The 11,847-nt window shown below is 33.9% G+C and overlaps 2 protein-coding genes across 2 annotated transcripts; one reads left to right on the top strand and one right to left on the bottom strand.

The window, feature by feature from the left end:
* Window positions 1-2,821: 2,821 nt before the first annotated feature.
* On the top strand, window positions 2,822-6,769 carry LOC133287013 (WEB family protein At3g02930, chloroplastic-like). The gene is made up of 3 exons (XM_061484548.1): window positions 2,822-2,926; window positions 3,524-3,728; window positions 4,158-6,769. The coding sequence occupies exons 1-3, from the start codon at window positions 2,910-2,912 to the stop codon at window positions 6,468-6,470; spliced, it is 2,535 nt and encodes an 844-aa protein (XP_061340532.1). The 5' UTR covers window positions 2,822-2,909; the 3' UTR covers window positions 6,471-6,769.
* Window positions 6,770-8,538: 1,769 nt separating this feature from the next.
* On the bottom strand, window positions 8,539-9,861 carry LOC133287049 (transcription factor MYB53-like). The gene is made up of 2 exons (XM_061484599.1): window positions 9,596-9,861; window positions 8,539-9,313 (listed from the first exon to the last, which is right to left on the bottom strand). The coding sequence occupies exons 1-2, from the start codon at window positions 9,859-9,861 to the stop codon at window positions 8,539-8,541; spliced, it is 1,041 nt and encodes a 346-aa protein (XP_061340583.1).
* Window positions 9,862-11,847: the final 1,986 nt, after the last annotated feature.

Here is an 11,847-nt window from a genome sequence, read left to right as displayed (position 1 = left end):
ATTTGATACATAAATTGTGTTCGTTAGTTAAAGTATCATTTTTTTTTTGGTAAGTTAAAATATAATTATATTTATCTTGAATTTGGTTTTCAATAATTTTGGAAGAAAAAAAACTTTTTCCAGTAAAATTATAGTTATAAATTATTTTAAGCGTTCATTTTTTCTAAAGTTACTTTAGCTAACTTTGTCTAATGTTCACTGAAACGACGTCATTTTGGGACGAAAATTATGGTGTATTTATAATTTAATTTATTTCAGAGTTATAATAATATTTATCATTTTAATTTTTTAACCCAAAATGACGTCGTTTCGGTGAATCAACATTAGACAAAATTATCTAAAATAACATTAGATATTTTTTCCCTTATTTTAAATATAAAATAAGTTAATACAAGTAAACAAACCTAAAATGATTGAATATGTGGCAAGTGTACGTGCTTGTACTAGCGTGTATAACTAGATATTTTTTCATCACTCGGTTTTTTAAATTAAATGATTTGTTTAACATGTTATATAATCTTACATATAAGTTTCGTTTAAAGAAATACAAGTATGTAATTAATATGGGGATGTATTATTTGCATCCCTAAATTTTATTTGTTTTCAAAATATATTATACCTTAATTTAATGTATATGTGTGTGTTTATGTTTAGTTTTATGTGCAAGAACATGAGATAATGAATTTCATATAAAATATCCAGGTCCAGGGCATAAAGTGGTTGTATGGTTTCTGCGCTTGTGTCTATCTAGCCTTACGCTTCATACCATGCATGCCTTGTTTTTCGGGAGGGATTAATTGGAACAGTGACTAAAATGTTATCGTTTATCAATTTTTTTACCTAAATGTCACGCAAACAGTGTTATATATGTTCCAATATGCCACGGGGGCAAGTTCGCTACCCTGTGTAGCGAACTCGGTTTGCTGACGTGTCACATTTTTAATGGATAACAAGTATCAAATTTTAAAAAAAAAATAATTAAAAAAGTGAAGGTCGCCTACCATGTAGGCGAACTTGATTTAAAAAAAAAATCAAGGTCGCCTACCATGTAGACGAACTTAGTTAAAATCAAGTTGGTGTCCACTAGAAACGTGACACGTCAGCCAACGAGTTCGCTACACCGGGTAGCGAACTTGTCCCCGTGACATTTAGATAAAAAAGTTGGTGAACAGTGACATTTTGGTCAGTGTTCCGGATTAATTCATGTTTGAGCTATTGATATTTAAGCCTTTTATGGAAAATGGATGTTCTTATTTTTTATTTTTATATGATTAAGATTTCAATCATTCGTTCACATGCAGCTTAATGATTTATAATTAAAGTGACGGTTTATACTTTCTTATTTTAGTGATTTTTTTTGGGTTAAAATTTTCATTATTAATTAATAGGGGCATGATATACTTATCACCAAAAAAAGTTTACCACATTTACAACCAACTTAATCACCGTTGATTTCCGTCAATCTAACGGTTATAGTTTATTGAGAATTAATATATTAATTCTCAATAAATTATAACTGTTAGATTGACGGAAATCAACGGTGATTAAGTTAGTTGTAAAGGTTGTAAACTTTTTTTGGTGGTAAGTATATCATTTTCCTTATTTATAAATGAATAATTAACATATTTCCCATGACATTATATTATTAAAATAAGACATAAAAAGATATTCATTCCCGTTTTTATGTTGAATTATATAAGTTTTTTAAGAATGATTTCTATGTTTTGAAAAAATTTATGAGGGCTAAAATATACATTTTTATCACGAGGAAGTTTACTAATTTTTAAGTATTTATTGAAAAACTTATCAGTAATTATCACAAGATAGGTTAAAATCACTTTAATAATTTTTATGTAATTATTTTAGTACTCATTATTAGATTCCAATTTAACAGAAGAATATAATAATTTCCAAGCAAACTCGCAAGGGATAGTAAATTAAAATTAAGTTAAAAGACTTCAACTTAGGACGAGATTTTATCCGGATCGAAAGTAATCCCCAAAAAAAAAAAAAATGAATTGTAGCGAAGAATTTGAATAGTTTATAGAAGCTTACATATTTAAAGTAGATAACAAATTGAAACTTATAAGAAAGAAAAAACCATTTTACAAAGTTAACCAAAGAAAAATTATGCATTTGAATATTGGTGAACTGAACCTCACTACATTCTTAAGAAAATAACTCAAGATAATTAGATTACTAGATATTAAAAATTTAAAATTTCATATTCCTTTTGTGAAAAGAAAAAAACATTTTAAAAAGTTAACAAAAGAAAACCATGCATTTGATTGGAGATTTTAACCTCACTACATTTTTAAGAAAACAACTCGAAATGTCAACACAATTTCGTACATTCTATTTAAATTCATTAGAATCATTTTCTTTTCCAAATTCATAGGATATCTATTTTCACTAATGTAATATTTACTGTAAAAGGGTGAGCTTGGTAGAGAGACAGTCACAAGTTTTTGCTTTACCTCTGAAAAAGGTTACAGATGCCATTGACAGATAGAGAAAAAGAGAATCCCCATCAGGGTTACTTTTGTCCATTCATGATTGCACCTAAAAATAAACACATTACTGAGAGTAAAAGAAGAAGAAAACGGTTAAGAGAGAGAAAATATTTGTGAGAGAGAGAGACTAGTGTGCCCACTCTGGAGACACTGGAAAAACACCTCTAATTATTTGGTTTCTGCTCTGTAAATTCCCTTTGCTTCAACCCAAAAAAAAAAAAAAAAAAAAAAAATTTTTGTAGAATCTGTAACTTACTCTGATCCAAAATTTGTTGGGTTTGGATTCTTTCTTTCTTACAATGTCAGAAGTCTGACATTCCCAATTCTGAAACTGACCCTCTTTAAGCAAAGGCATTACCTTTATTACTTTTTCTTGTTACTGAGACAACTTCCTCCATGGCTTCAAAATCTAGGTTAGTGAAGCTTGGTGTTTGTGGGTGTGAGTATGACTATCATGTGAAGAACTGATTTGGGTTTCTTCAATTGCTTGTGTGTGCTGCTTAGTTTGTTTTATTTATTTATTTTTGTCTATGTAATAAGTTTCTGCTTGATGGGGTTTGATCTGGTAATTGTGATATGCTGCTGTAGAATTTTCACCTAAAGTTTCTAACTTTCAAATTTAAGTGTGTTTCTCTTCTGTTCATCTGTTGAAACTTTTTGTGTTTTTGTTTTGTTTTCTAAAAGCTTTCTGCCTACAATTCAAAATTTGGTTTCACTTCTTTCTCATATATGCTTATTCTGTCTTGATTTTGTACAATTATGTTAGTTCAGGCTTATTATACATTATTGATTGCATCACTATCTGCGGTTCTTGCCCTAGTTTTCACTTGTTGTTCAATGAGTTTGGCTTCTGGATGCTGAATTTGGCATAAGGGTTGCTTTCTTGTGGCTTAGATCCCATCTATCTGATTGGATACGACTAAGGCATTTTGTTTTCTTATCTTGTATTGTATCATGTATGTTTCATTAAATGCATCGTTGATCTGCTATTGACATTATGAATTTGATAGATCCAATCTATCTGGAAATCCCAACAAAGCATCACTGGCTACACCAAGAGTCAGTAAAGTTAGCAAAGTAATGTCCAAATCAGAATCAGAATCACTATCACCTTTGCAAAATTCGCGCCTCTCTGCGGAACGATCACCGCGATCTGTGAATTCTAAGCCCACTGTTGAGCGGAAATCACCAAGACCCACCTCCACTCCACCAGATGTAAGTTATAGAGTGCACTTACTGTCCTCTCTTTCCTTGAAATTCAGTCATGGTTGTCTTTATTACCAAATAGCTGCCTTTGAAGAACTGTTCATTTCCATTTCTTTATTTTGGATGAAGCATTTGAACTTCCCAACATCTGAAGTCTTCTGACGAGTGTAATAAGGAAACATCTGAGATGTGTTAGGATGCGTTACTCAGTCAGTTAGTGCTAATTTTTTGACATTTTTGCTTGGAACTTAAAATTTTAGATAATGCATGACTTCTTACCCTTTATTCTGAGATGTCCAGTATTTGGTTGAAAACTGCTGGAGATGCTTCTTTCATTATTCTTGATAGTTGATACGGCAAAGTATTTTACTTAATAATGCTTTCCTTTAAAGGGTATCTGTACTCTGTTGCATGCTTATATATTCCTTGGTTTTTCAGAAACAACCCCCAAGAGCTGCAAAGGGTTCAGAATTGCAGAACCAGTTGAATCTTGCTCAAGAAGATCTAAAGAAAGCAAAGGAGCAGCTCATTCAGGCTGAGAAGGAGAAGGTAAAAGCAATTGATGAGCTGAAAGAAGCACAGAGAGTGGCTGAGGAGGCAAATGAGAAACTCGGGGAGGCATTGGTGGCTCAAAAGCAGGCTGAGGAGAATTCGGAGATTGAGAAGTTCCGAGCTGTTGAATTGGAACAGGCTGGAATTGAAACTGCGAAGAAGAAAGAAGAAGAATGGCAGAAAGAGCTTGAAAGTGTGAGAAACCAGCATGCTTTGGATGTGGCTGCTCTTCTCTCCACCACTCAGGAGCTTCAGCGGGTTAACCAAGAACTTTCCATGACTTGTGATGCAAAGAACCAGGCATTGAATCACGCTGATGCTGCAACTAAAATTGCCGAGATTCATGCAGAGAAAGCAGAGTTTTTTTCAGTTGAACTGACACGGTTGAAGGCCTTACTAGAGGCAAAAGGGGAAACAGAGGCTAATGAAAATAAGCTTATATTGAAGCTCAAAACAGAGATAGAGGCTCTCAAGCAAAAACTTGAAAAAACCAAGGATTATGATGAGAAGATGAAAGAGAAAGAAACTTCTATTGAACAGCTTAATGTGGAGCTAGAAGCCTCAAAGATGGCTGAATCTTATGCACATAGTCTGCTAGAGGAGTGGAAGAAGAAGGTTGAGGAACTAGAAATGAGGGTTGAAGAAGCAAATAATTTGGAGAGATCTGCATCAGAATATTTGGAATCTGTTATGAAACAGCTAGAAGGAAACAATAATTTGTTGCATGATGCCGAATCTGAAGTTGCTACTCTTAGAGAGAAGGTGGGATTGTTAGAAATGACAATTGGGAGACAAAGAGCTGATCTGGAGGATTCAGAACATCAACTTCTTAAGGCTAAGGAAGAAAGTCTTGAAAAGTCGAAGAAGATTGAGTCTCTAAAATCTGAACTTGAGAGAGTTAAGGAAGAGAAAGCTCAGGCTTTGAAAAATGAGAAGCTTGCAGCTTCTAGTGTGCAGACCCTATTAGAAGAGAAAAACAAACTTATCAATGAATTGGAGAATTCTAGGGATGAAGAAGAAAAGAGCAAAAAGGCAATGGAAAGCTTAGCTTCTGCATTACATGAAGTGTCTGCAGAATCTAGAGAAGCCAAAGAAAATCTACTTAGCAGTCAAGCTGAATATGAAATCTATGAGACCCAGATTGAAGATTTGAAATTAGTCTTAAAAGCTACTAATGAAAAATATGAGTCCATTCTTAATGATGCACGGCATGAGATTGACGTTCTTATATGTAGTATCGAAACTTCTAAGAATACGTTTGAGAACTCCAAGGCTGAGTGGGAGCAGAGAGAACTTCATCTACTCAGCTGCTTAAAGAAAAATGAAGAAGAGAACACGTCCCTGGAAAAAGAAATAAATAGATTGGTTTATTTGCTTAAAGAAACTGAGGAAGAAGCTAGTTTCAACAGGGAGGAAGAAGCTCAGTTGAAGGAAAATCTGAAGGAAGTTGAGGCTGAGGCAATCCAACTTCAGGAAGCTCTTAAGGATGCAACGGCTGAGAACATGAAATTGAAGGAGAGTATATTGGATAAAGAAAATGAGTTGCAGAACGTTTTCCAAGAAAACGATGAACTCCGAACTCGGGAATCTGAATCTATTAAGAAGGTGGAGGAGTTATCTAAGTTGCTGGAAGAAGCTACAACCAGAAACCACACTGAGGAAAATGGGGATCTTACGGACAGTGAGAAGGACTATGATTTGCTTCCTAAAGTAGTTGAATTTTCTGAAGAAAATGGGCATGGAGGAGAAGATATTTCAAAGGAAGAGCTTTCAGTCAATCAGGAGGGACTCAAAGAAAGCTTACTGGAAGAAAGCATTCTCTCGAATGACACGGCTGAAAAAATTGAATCTCCTAAACCTGAGGATGTGAATGGAAAACTGAAGGAAGATGATAGCAAAGAAAAAGATGATTCAGTAGAAGTTGAATATAAAATGTGGGAGAGCTGCAAGATAGACAAAAAGGAGTTCTCGCCAGAGACAGAACCAGAGCCCGAATCATTCGAAGAAGAAGTTGACTCAAAGATGGATGGCAGTGAGAGCTTTGATAAGATAAACGGAACCTCTGTAACAGAGAGCATTGATGATGGTGGGAGCTCACCATCAAAACAACAACAACAATTGAAGAAGAAGAAGAAGAAGCCTTTGCTTGGCAAGTTCGGAAGCCTGCTCAAGAAAAAGGGTGCTAGCAACCAGAAATAGAACAATATTCAACTTTGGGGAGGTATATTGAACATTCAATTGTTTGCACGTGTTTGATTTATGATTTTTTTTTTTGCTTCTCGGACTAGGATTTTTAAAGAATGACGAGGCTTGTAATATTGTTTAGGACTCTTTGCTAGTGTTTCTTTTGGGTTGTGGTTCTCCTTCTCCATGTTAGTAACCAAATTGTATGTGTCGCAAATGCAACTATTTTTCCCCCACTTGATTTATGCTCTTGTCCCTTGCCCTCCAATCTAGATTTGACGAAAGAAGTGGCAAGTTGGATTGTATTTTTATCTCATCCCTATCAATTGAAAGTCTATATAGAAGAATTTCAATGTTTCAGTTCTGACGTTTACTTGGGACTTCCCTTTGACGCATGATGACCATTTAATGAATTACAATGTTATGTAGATTCAACTTGTAATTAGTCCTATCAGTATATTTTTACCTTCTTAATATAGAACCCCATATTTCAACTTGTAATTAGTTCGCTACATTATGAACCTGCAATGCAGACTTATCTTTAATCGCGTGAAATTTCCTCGTTGAGTTAATGGTGGAATCGTCTTTTGCTTCTATTGGTTGATGTATGTAACCCTTCTCTTTTAGAGAGAGTTTGTGGTATCTCCGATGTCTTTTTTGTATTGGATGCTTTCTCTTTAATTTTTTTTGTGAAAGTCCATTTACCTTTTTCATGCATATGTTTTTTTTTTTTTTTGGTTGAAATTTTCATGCATATGTTTGATAGAAGGAGAGAATAATAAAATTGTTTACCCTATACTTGTCCATTCAATAGTAGAAAATGCGTTTGCCTTGTATATATATGCTAGTATTGTGATGTGTAAAGTAAAATGTTCTTGCATTTCTTTTAATTTTAAAATAAAATATAAATAATAATCATAATTCCATTATAATAGTGGTATTTGTATTTAATTAAATTACAGTTTACGAGTGGATTTTTACTTCCCTTGATAAATGGAGGAAGTAATACGATTTATGGATTGTTTTTTCATTGCTTGTAAGATCAAAATCAACAGGAATAGTCTTACCTAACAGTGAACAAAAATTTGTCTTTATATCAAATGGTAGATAGAGTTATCAACAAGTTATAAGAAAGATCATACTAACTTCACCTCTTGACTAAATTATTTACGATTCGATTTTCCATGATGATTTCTAAGTGTCAGAGTCAGGAGAGTTTTATTGCATTAGAAAATGGGTGTTTGAGCAACGTTTTCCTTAAGGTTTTGAGAAGTTTGACTTGAGTTTGTCTCCCTTCTATGTTTAGAACTTAGAAACCTCTTTTTACTTAAAAAAACTGAATTGGTCATTTTCACTGTATTATATTATGTGTCAGTCTCCACAACTAATCGTCTTAATTAGTATTCACTCATTTTTGCCCATTCTTCAAGTTTCTAAGTCTCGAATATGTTAATAATTTGTTTGCTTCTCTTGACTCTTGTTCTAAAGTGTTAATTTCTGGTGGAAAGATGAAACAGACAAGAAGCTAGTGGAGCACACATCTTTTCCATCCTGTTTTATTTCCAACCATTCAAATTTCAGGGATTCATAAAAGTATAAAGACTTTTAGTATCCATCACAAATAATATTATTTAATAAAGAAAGCTGCATTTATTGAGTGAGCTGAGATTTATGTGCTGCAATTAATGCATGAAGATGAATATGAGAGGATTGTATTCTGTAAAATAAAGTATAATCTCCATGTGTAAATCGTCTATACAATGGAAGCTTATATAATGTTTGAATCCAAAAATCAATCCATCTTCAAATACTTATAAACCAACCAGCTATACCTAAATGAACACTATGTGTTGATCCTAAAGATCAATGATACTTCCCATTATGGCTCTGATAAACCTTGAATACCGTTGTCTTTTTATGAGACTGTTGACTCTGGCTGGTTACTGGTTAGAATCTTGGCTGCAATTATAAGGAGAGAAAAATGAGTATGTCATGACATTAACAAATAAATTCTTAAGAGAAAAATATAATAAGCACAAGTGGAGCTAGAAAAACGGTGCAATAATATTATCATAAAGGTTACTTACTCTATGAAATCTTTCCAATAGGCATCGCTTACTTCCTCATACATGAAATCTCCCAACATTTCAAATCCGGTTGAAGTGGAAGAAGGGTTAGAGCACTCATTTGGGTTCACCTTGTTTTCCATTTGCTTGACAGTGGAACATTCAGGTGAGGCTGAAACCAGATTTGGAAGCGAATTGAATAGTGTTGATGAAGAATTTGTGGCATCAACTTGTTCCTCAACCTTTTGAGACTTCATGCAACTACTACTACTGCTGCCACCATTCATGTGGTGATGCCCATTGAGTTGAGCTGGCTGCTGCTGATGAGGGGCTTCAAAGCTTTGGAAATTGGGCTGATTTTGAGAGGGAAAACCAGCTGAACTATTACAAAGGTTTTGGAGCATAGACTGATTCAATCCTAAAACTTCATGTAGAAAACCGTCTGGCACTGAGGATGATGGTCCAAATGGATTGAGTAGCTCCAAGTTTGAGGTAGGATTGGAACCAAGGACTTGAAGTATGTTCTGCAGCAATTGGAGTTTGGCTAGTTGTGTGGCATCTGATTGCAGCCTTAGAGCATTAATGTCCCAAGTGTTTGTAAAACTATTAACAAAGTTTGTAGCAGCCAGCAACTGTTGGAGATTGGATAGAATATTAAGGTGATCTAATCTTGGACGATGGGTAACTGGATCTAACCCCATTTGCATAAGCTTTTTCTTTAAATGTGTGTTCCAGAAATTCTTAATTTCATTATCAGTCCTCCCTGGTAGATGACCTGCTATAGCTGACCACCTAATAATGGAAATAAAGTATATACAAATCATAATCAGTTCATTTATATATATAGTATTCTTAAAAAAAATTAACATAATATAGTCTAAGCTAGCCTAAATTGTGAGCAATCATTCTAAGCATCACTTTAAGCTTGCCATTTATGAAAATTGCTAATTCATTTCAGAACTTCGAAGTGGAATGTAGTTAACTAACTGAATTTTTAATCTTCAATTATTAGATTCTTTCAGTAACCCCTCCACCCAAATAGTAATGAATAATGAATACTAATTCAGAGATTACTTATTTCCGAGAGCTCCATGTAAATTGATGATGACTTGTTCTTCTTCCTCAGAGAACTTTCCTCTTTTGATATCAGGCCTCAAATAGTTAGTCCACCTTAGCCTGCAACTCTTCCCACACCTGTTCAATCCTGCAAGCTTTGGAAGTGCTCTCCAACTTCCATGGCCGTGTTTCTGAATGTAATTCATCAATATACTATCCTCTTCTGGGGTCCAAGGCCCTTTCTTCAAACCACTTTCATCACTTAATGGTGTCCTCCCCATCATCACTGGCACTGCACAAACAGATTGGAAATAACATAACAATTAGTTTGATTCTGGGAGTACGTAATTTCCATGACAACAAAGAGAGCAAAAGAATCTAAACCTTGGAGTGTTGTGAAATGGAGAATGAAGGTTTATAGACTTATAGTGTACTCTGTTGAAGCTTGGATATTTCCAGAGAGGTACTTGCTATATATAGCGTGGTTATGTTTGGAATACCAATGCTTCCTAAGACTTGGTTGTCGTGTTATATATGATAAAAAAATTCCAATTTTGTCCTGTATTTTACGCATAGATAACGACCCTGAAGAGTATTAAAAGACACTACTCATAGTCATGCTTCTGCTCATAACTTTTATTTTCAAAGGATATACGTAGAAACGTAATTAGCCACACCCATTTTCATTGAACAGTTTACAGAAAAAAATTTCCTTTGAAAAACTATATTTAGTTTCTTCATCATTCTTAAAAATAGATAATTAGTTTCTCCAACTTCTAACTGAAAAGGAAGTAAAGTTCTGATTTTCATAATTACAATAATTATTATTAACTTTTCAAAATTGAGAATCTTTTAAGGACAACATATCGCATGCATATGTCAAAGTTGCCTAATAGCTTCTTCCTTATCTTCTTTCCCTTGCTAATTTGTCTTTACTTAAAGTTCTTGTCTAAATTTTCCATGACGAGCATGAAAGTAGCCAAGTCAACGTTAACTCCATGACATAATGTTCATATATAGAACGTACGTAAATTAACTAGGAAATTAAAGGAATAAAGGAGTGAATTTCTAACAATGGATACGCAAATTTTCAACATGTCATTCACTTGTACTACAAGAACAAGGCACAATAAGGAGCATGCGTATAACCATTGCCACCTTCTACGTACTTTACACCAATATGGCAACACATCAGCAACAAACTTAAACTACCAAGTAGGGTAGGTTTCCACGTGGCAACCTTTTAGCGAGTGTGAAGCTCACTTTTCATGGCCCATAAGGAGAAGAAACCTCCCTCTGAAAACATCGAATTTGTATAACATAACATCCTCTGTTAATTTGATTATGTTTCGTATCATGCAAATCAATTACGCAAAACTATACTAACAGTCCTCTTGTGGGACCCCAACCAAGCCCTAACACATTCCTAACGAAATCATAATTTTATGTAGGTACCCATTTATATGCATAGTGCTTTTTAGGAATCTACATAAAATATAAATAAAACTTATATTCACAAATTTTTTATTTACAAACTCTTATAAAATATATTATGTCTGACCGGTTATACTTTAATTAAAACAGATTGGCGGACCCAGGTTGGGGCACATGTCCGCAAGTGCAGACATAAACATTGTCACTTTATTTTATTTTATTTTTTGTTGTGCGTTCTTATTTGTATCTTGGTTCAATATTTATATTAGGAGTAAATACCATTTTAAGTCCTTAACAAAAAATACGGTCCCCACTTTATTAGTCCCTTATAAAAAAAATTAGTCTTGAGATTCCTAAGAAATTCAAAGTGGATCAATTTAGTTAAAATCGTGATCCCTCACAAATTCAAAAAAGACCCACATTAGTTGCTTAAAAGGACTAAAATGTGTCCACTTTGAATTTTATAGGGACCAAATCACTAATTTTTTTTTTGTAAGGGACTAAAGTGGAGACCTAATTTTTTGTCAAACTATTGCTTGCAGCTTGTTATGGAATCAACTAGATTATGTGCGAAATGAAAACCTTGTATATAAAGCGTTAATCTAAACTGTCTTTACAAAAAAAAAAAAAATCCGGGGGCAACCCACCACTAAATGTGCGGACATAAAGAATTTTTTTTGGGTCCGCCACTGAATCAAGAGTGTATGACCAGTCATACTTAATGTAATTTGTAAAAAAAAATTGTAAACAGATACTTCTCCTAAAATATACTAGAAAGTATAAACATAGATATTCGGGTACGTAGACAAATTAAAACTCTGAATTTGATCGCCTTA

Source organism: Gastrolobium bilobum, unplaced genomic scaffold (assembly GCF_033153095.1).
Source record: "Gastrolobium bilobum isolate Gb01-03AN ecotype WA unplaced genomic scaffold, APGP_CSIRO_Gbil_v1 utg1487, whole genome shotgun sequence".
Taxonomy (NCBI): Eukaryota; Viridiplantae; Streptophyta; class Magnoliopsida; order Fabales; family Fabaceae; genus Gastrolobium; species Gastrolobium bilobum.
The sequence above is the reverse complement of the archived record's forward strand: the minus strand, read 5'-3'. Positions and strand labels throughout refer to the sequence as shown.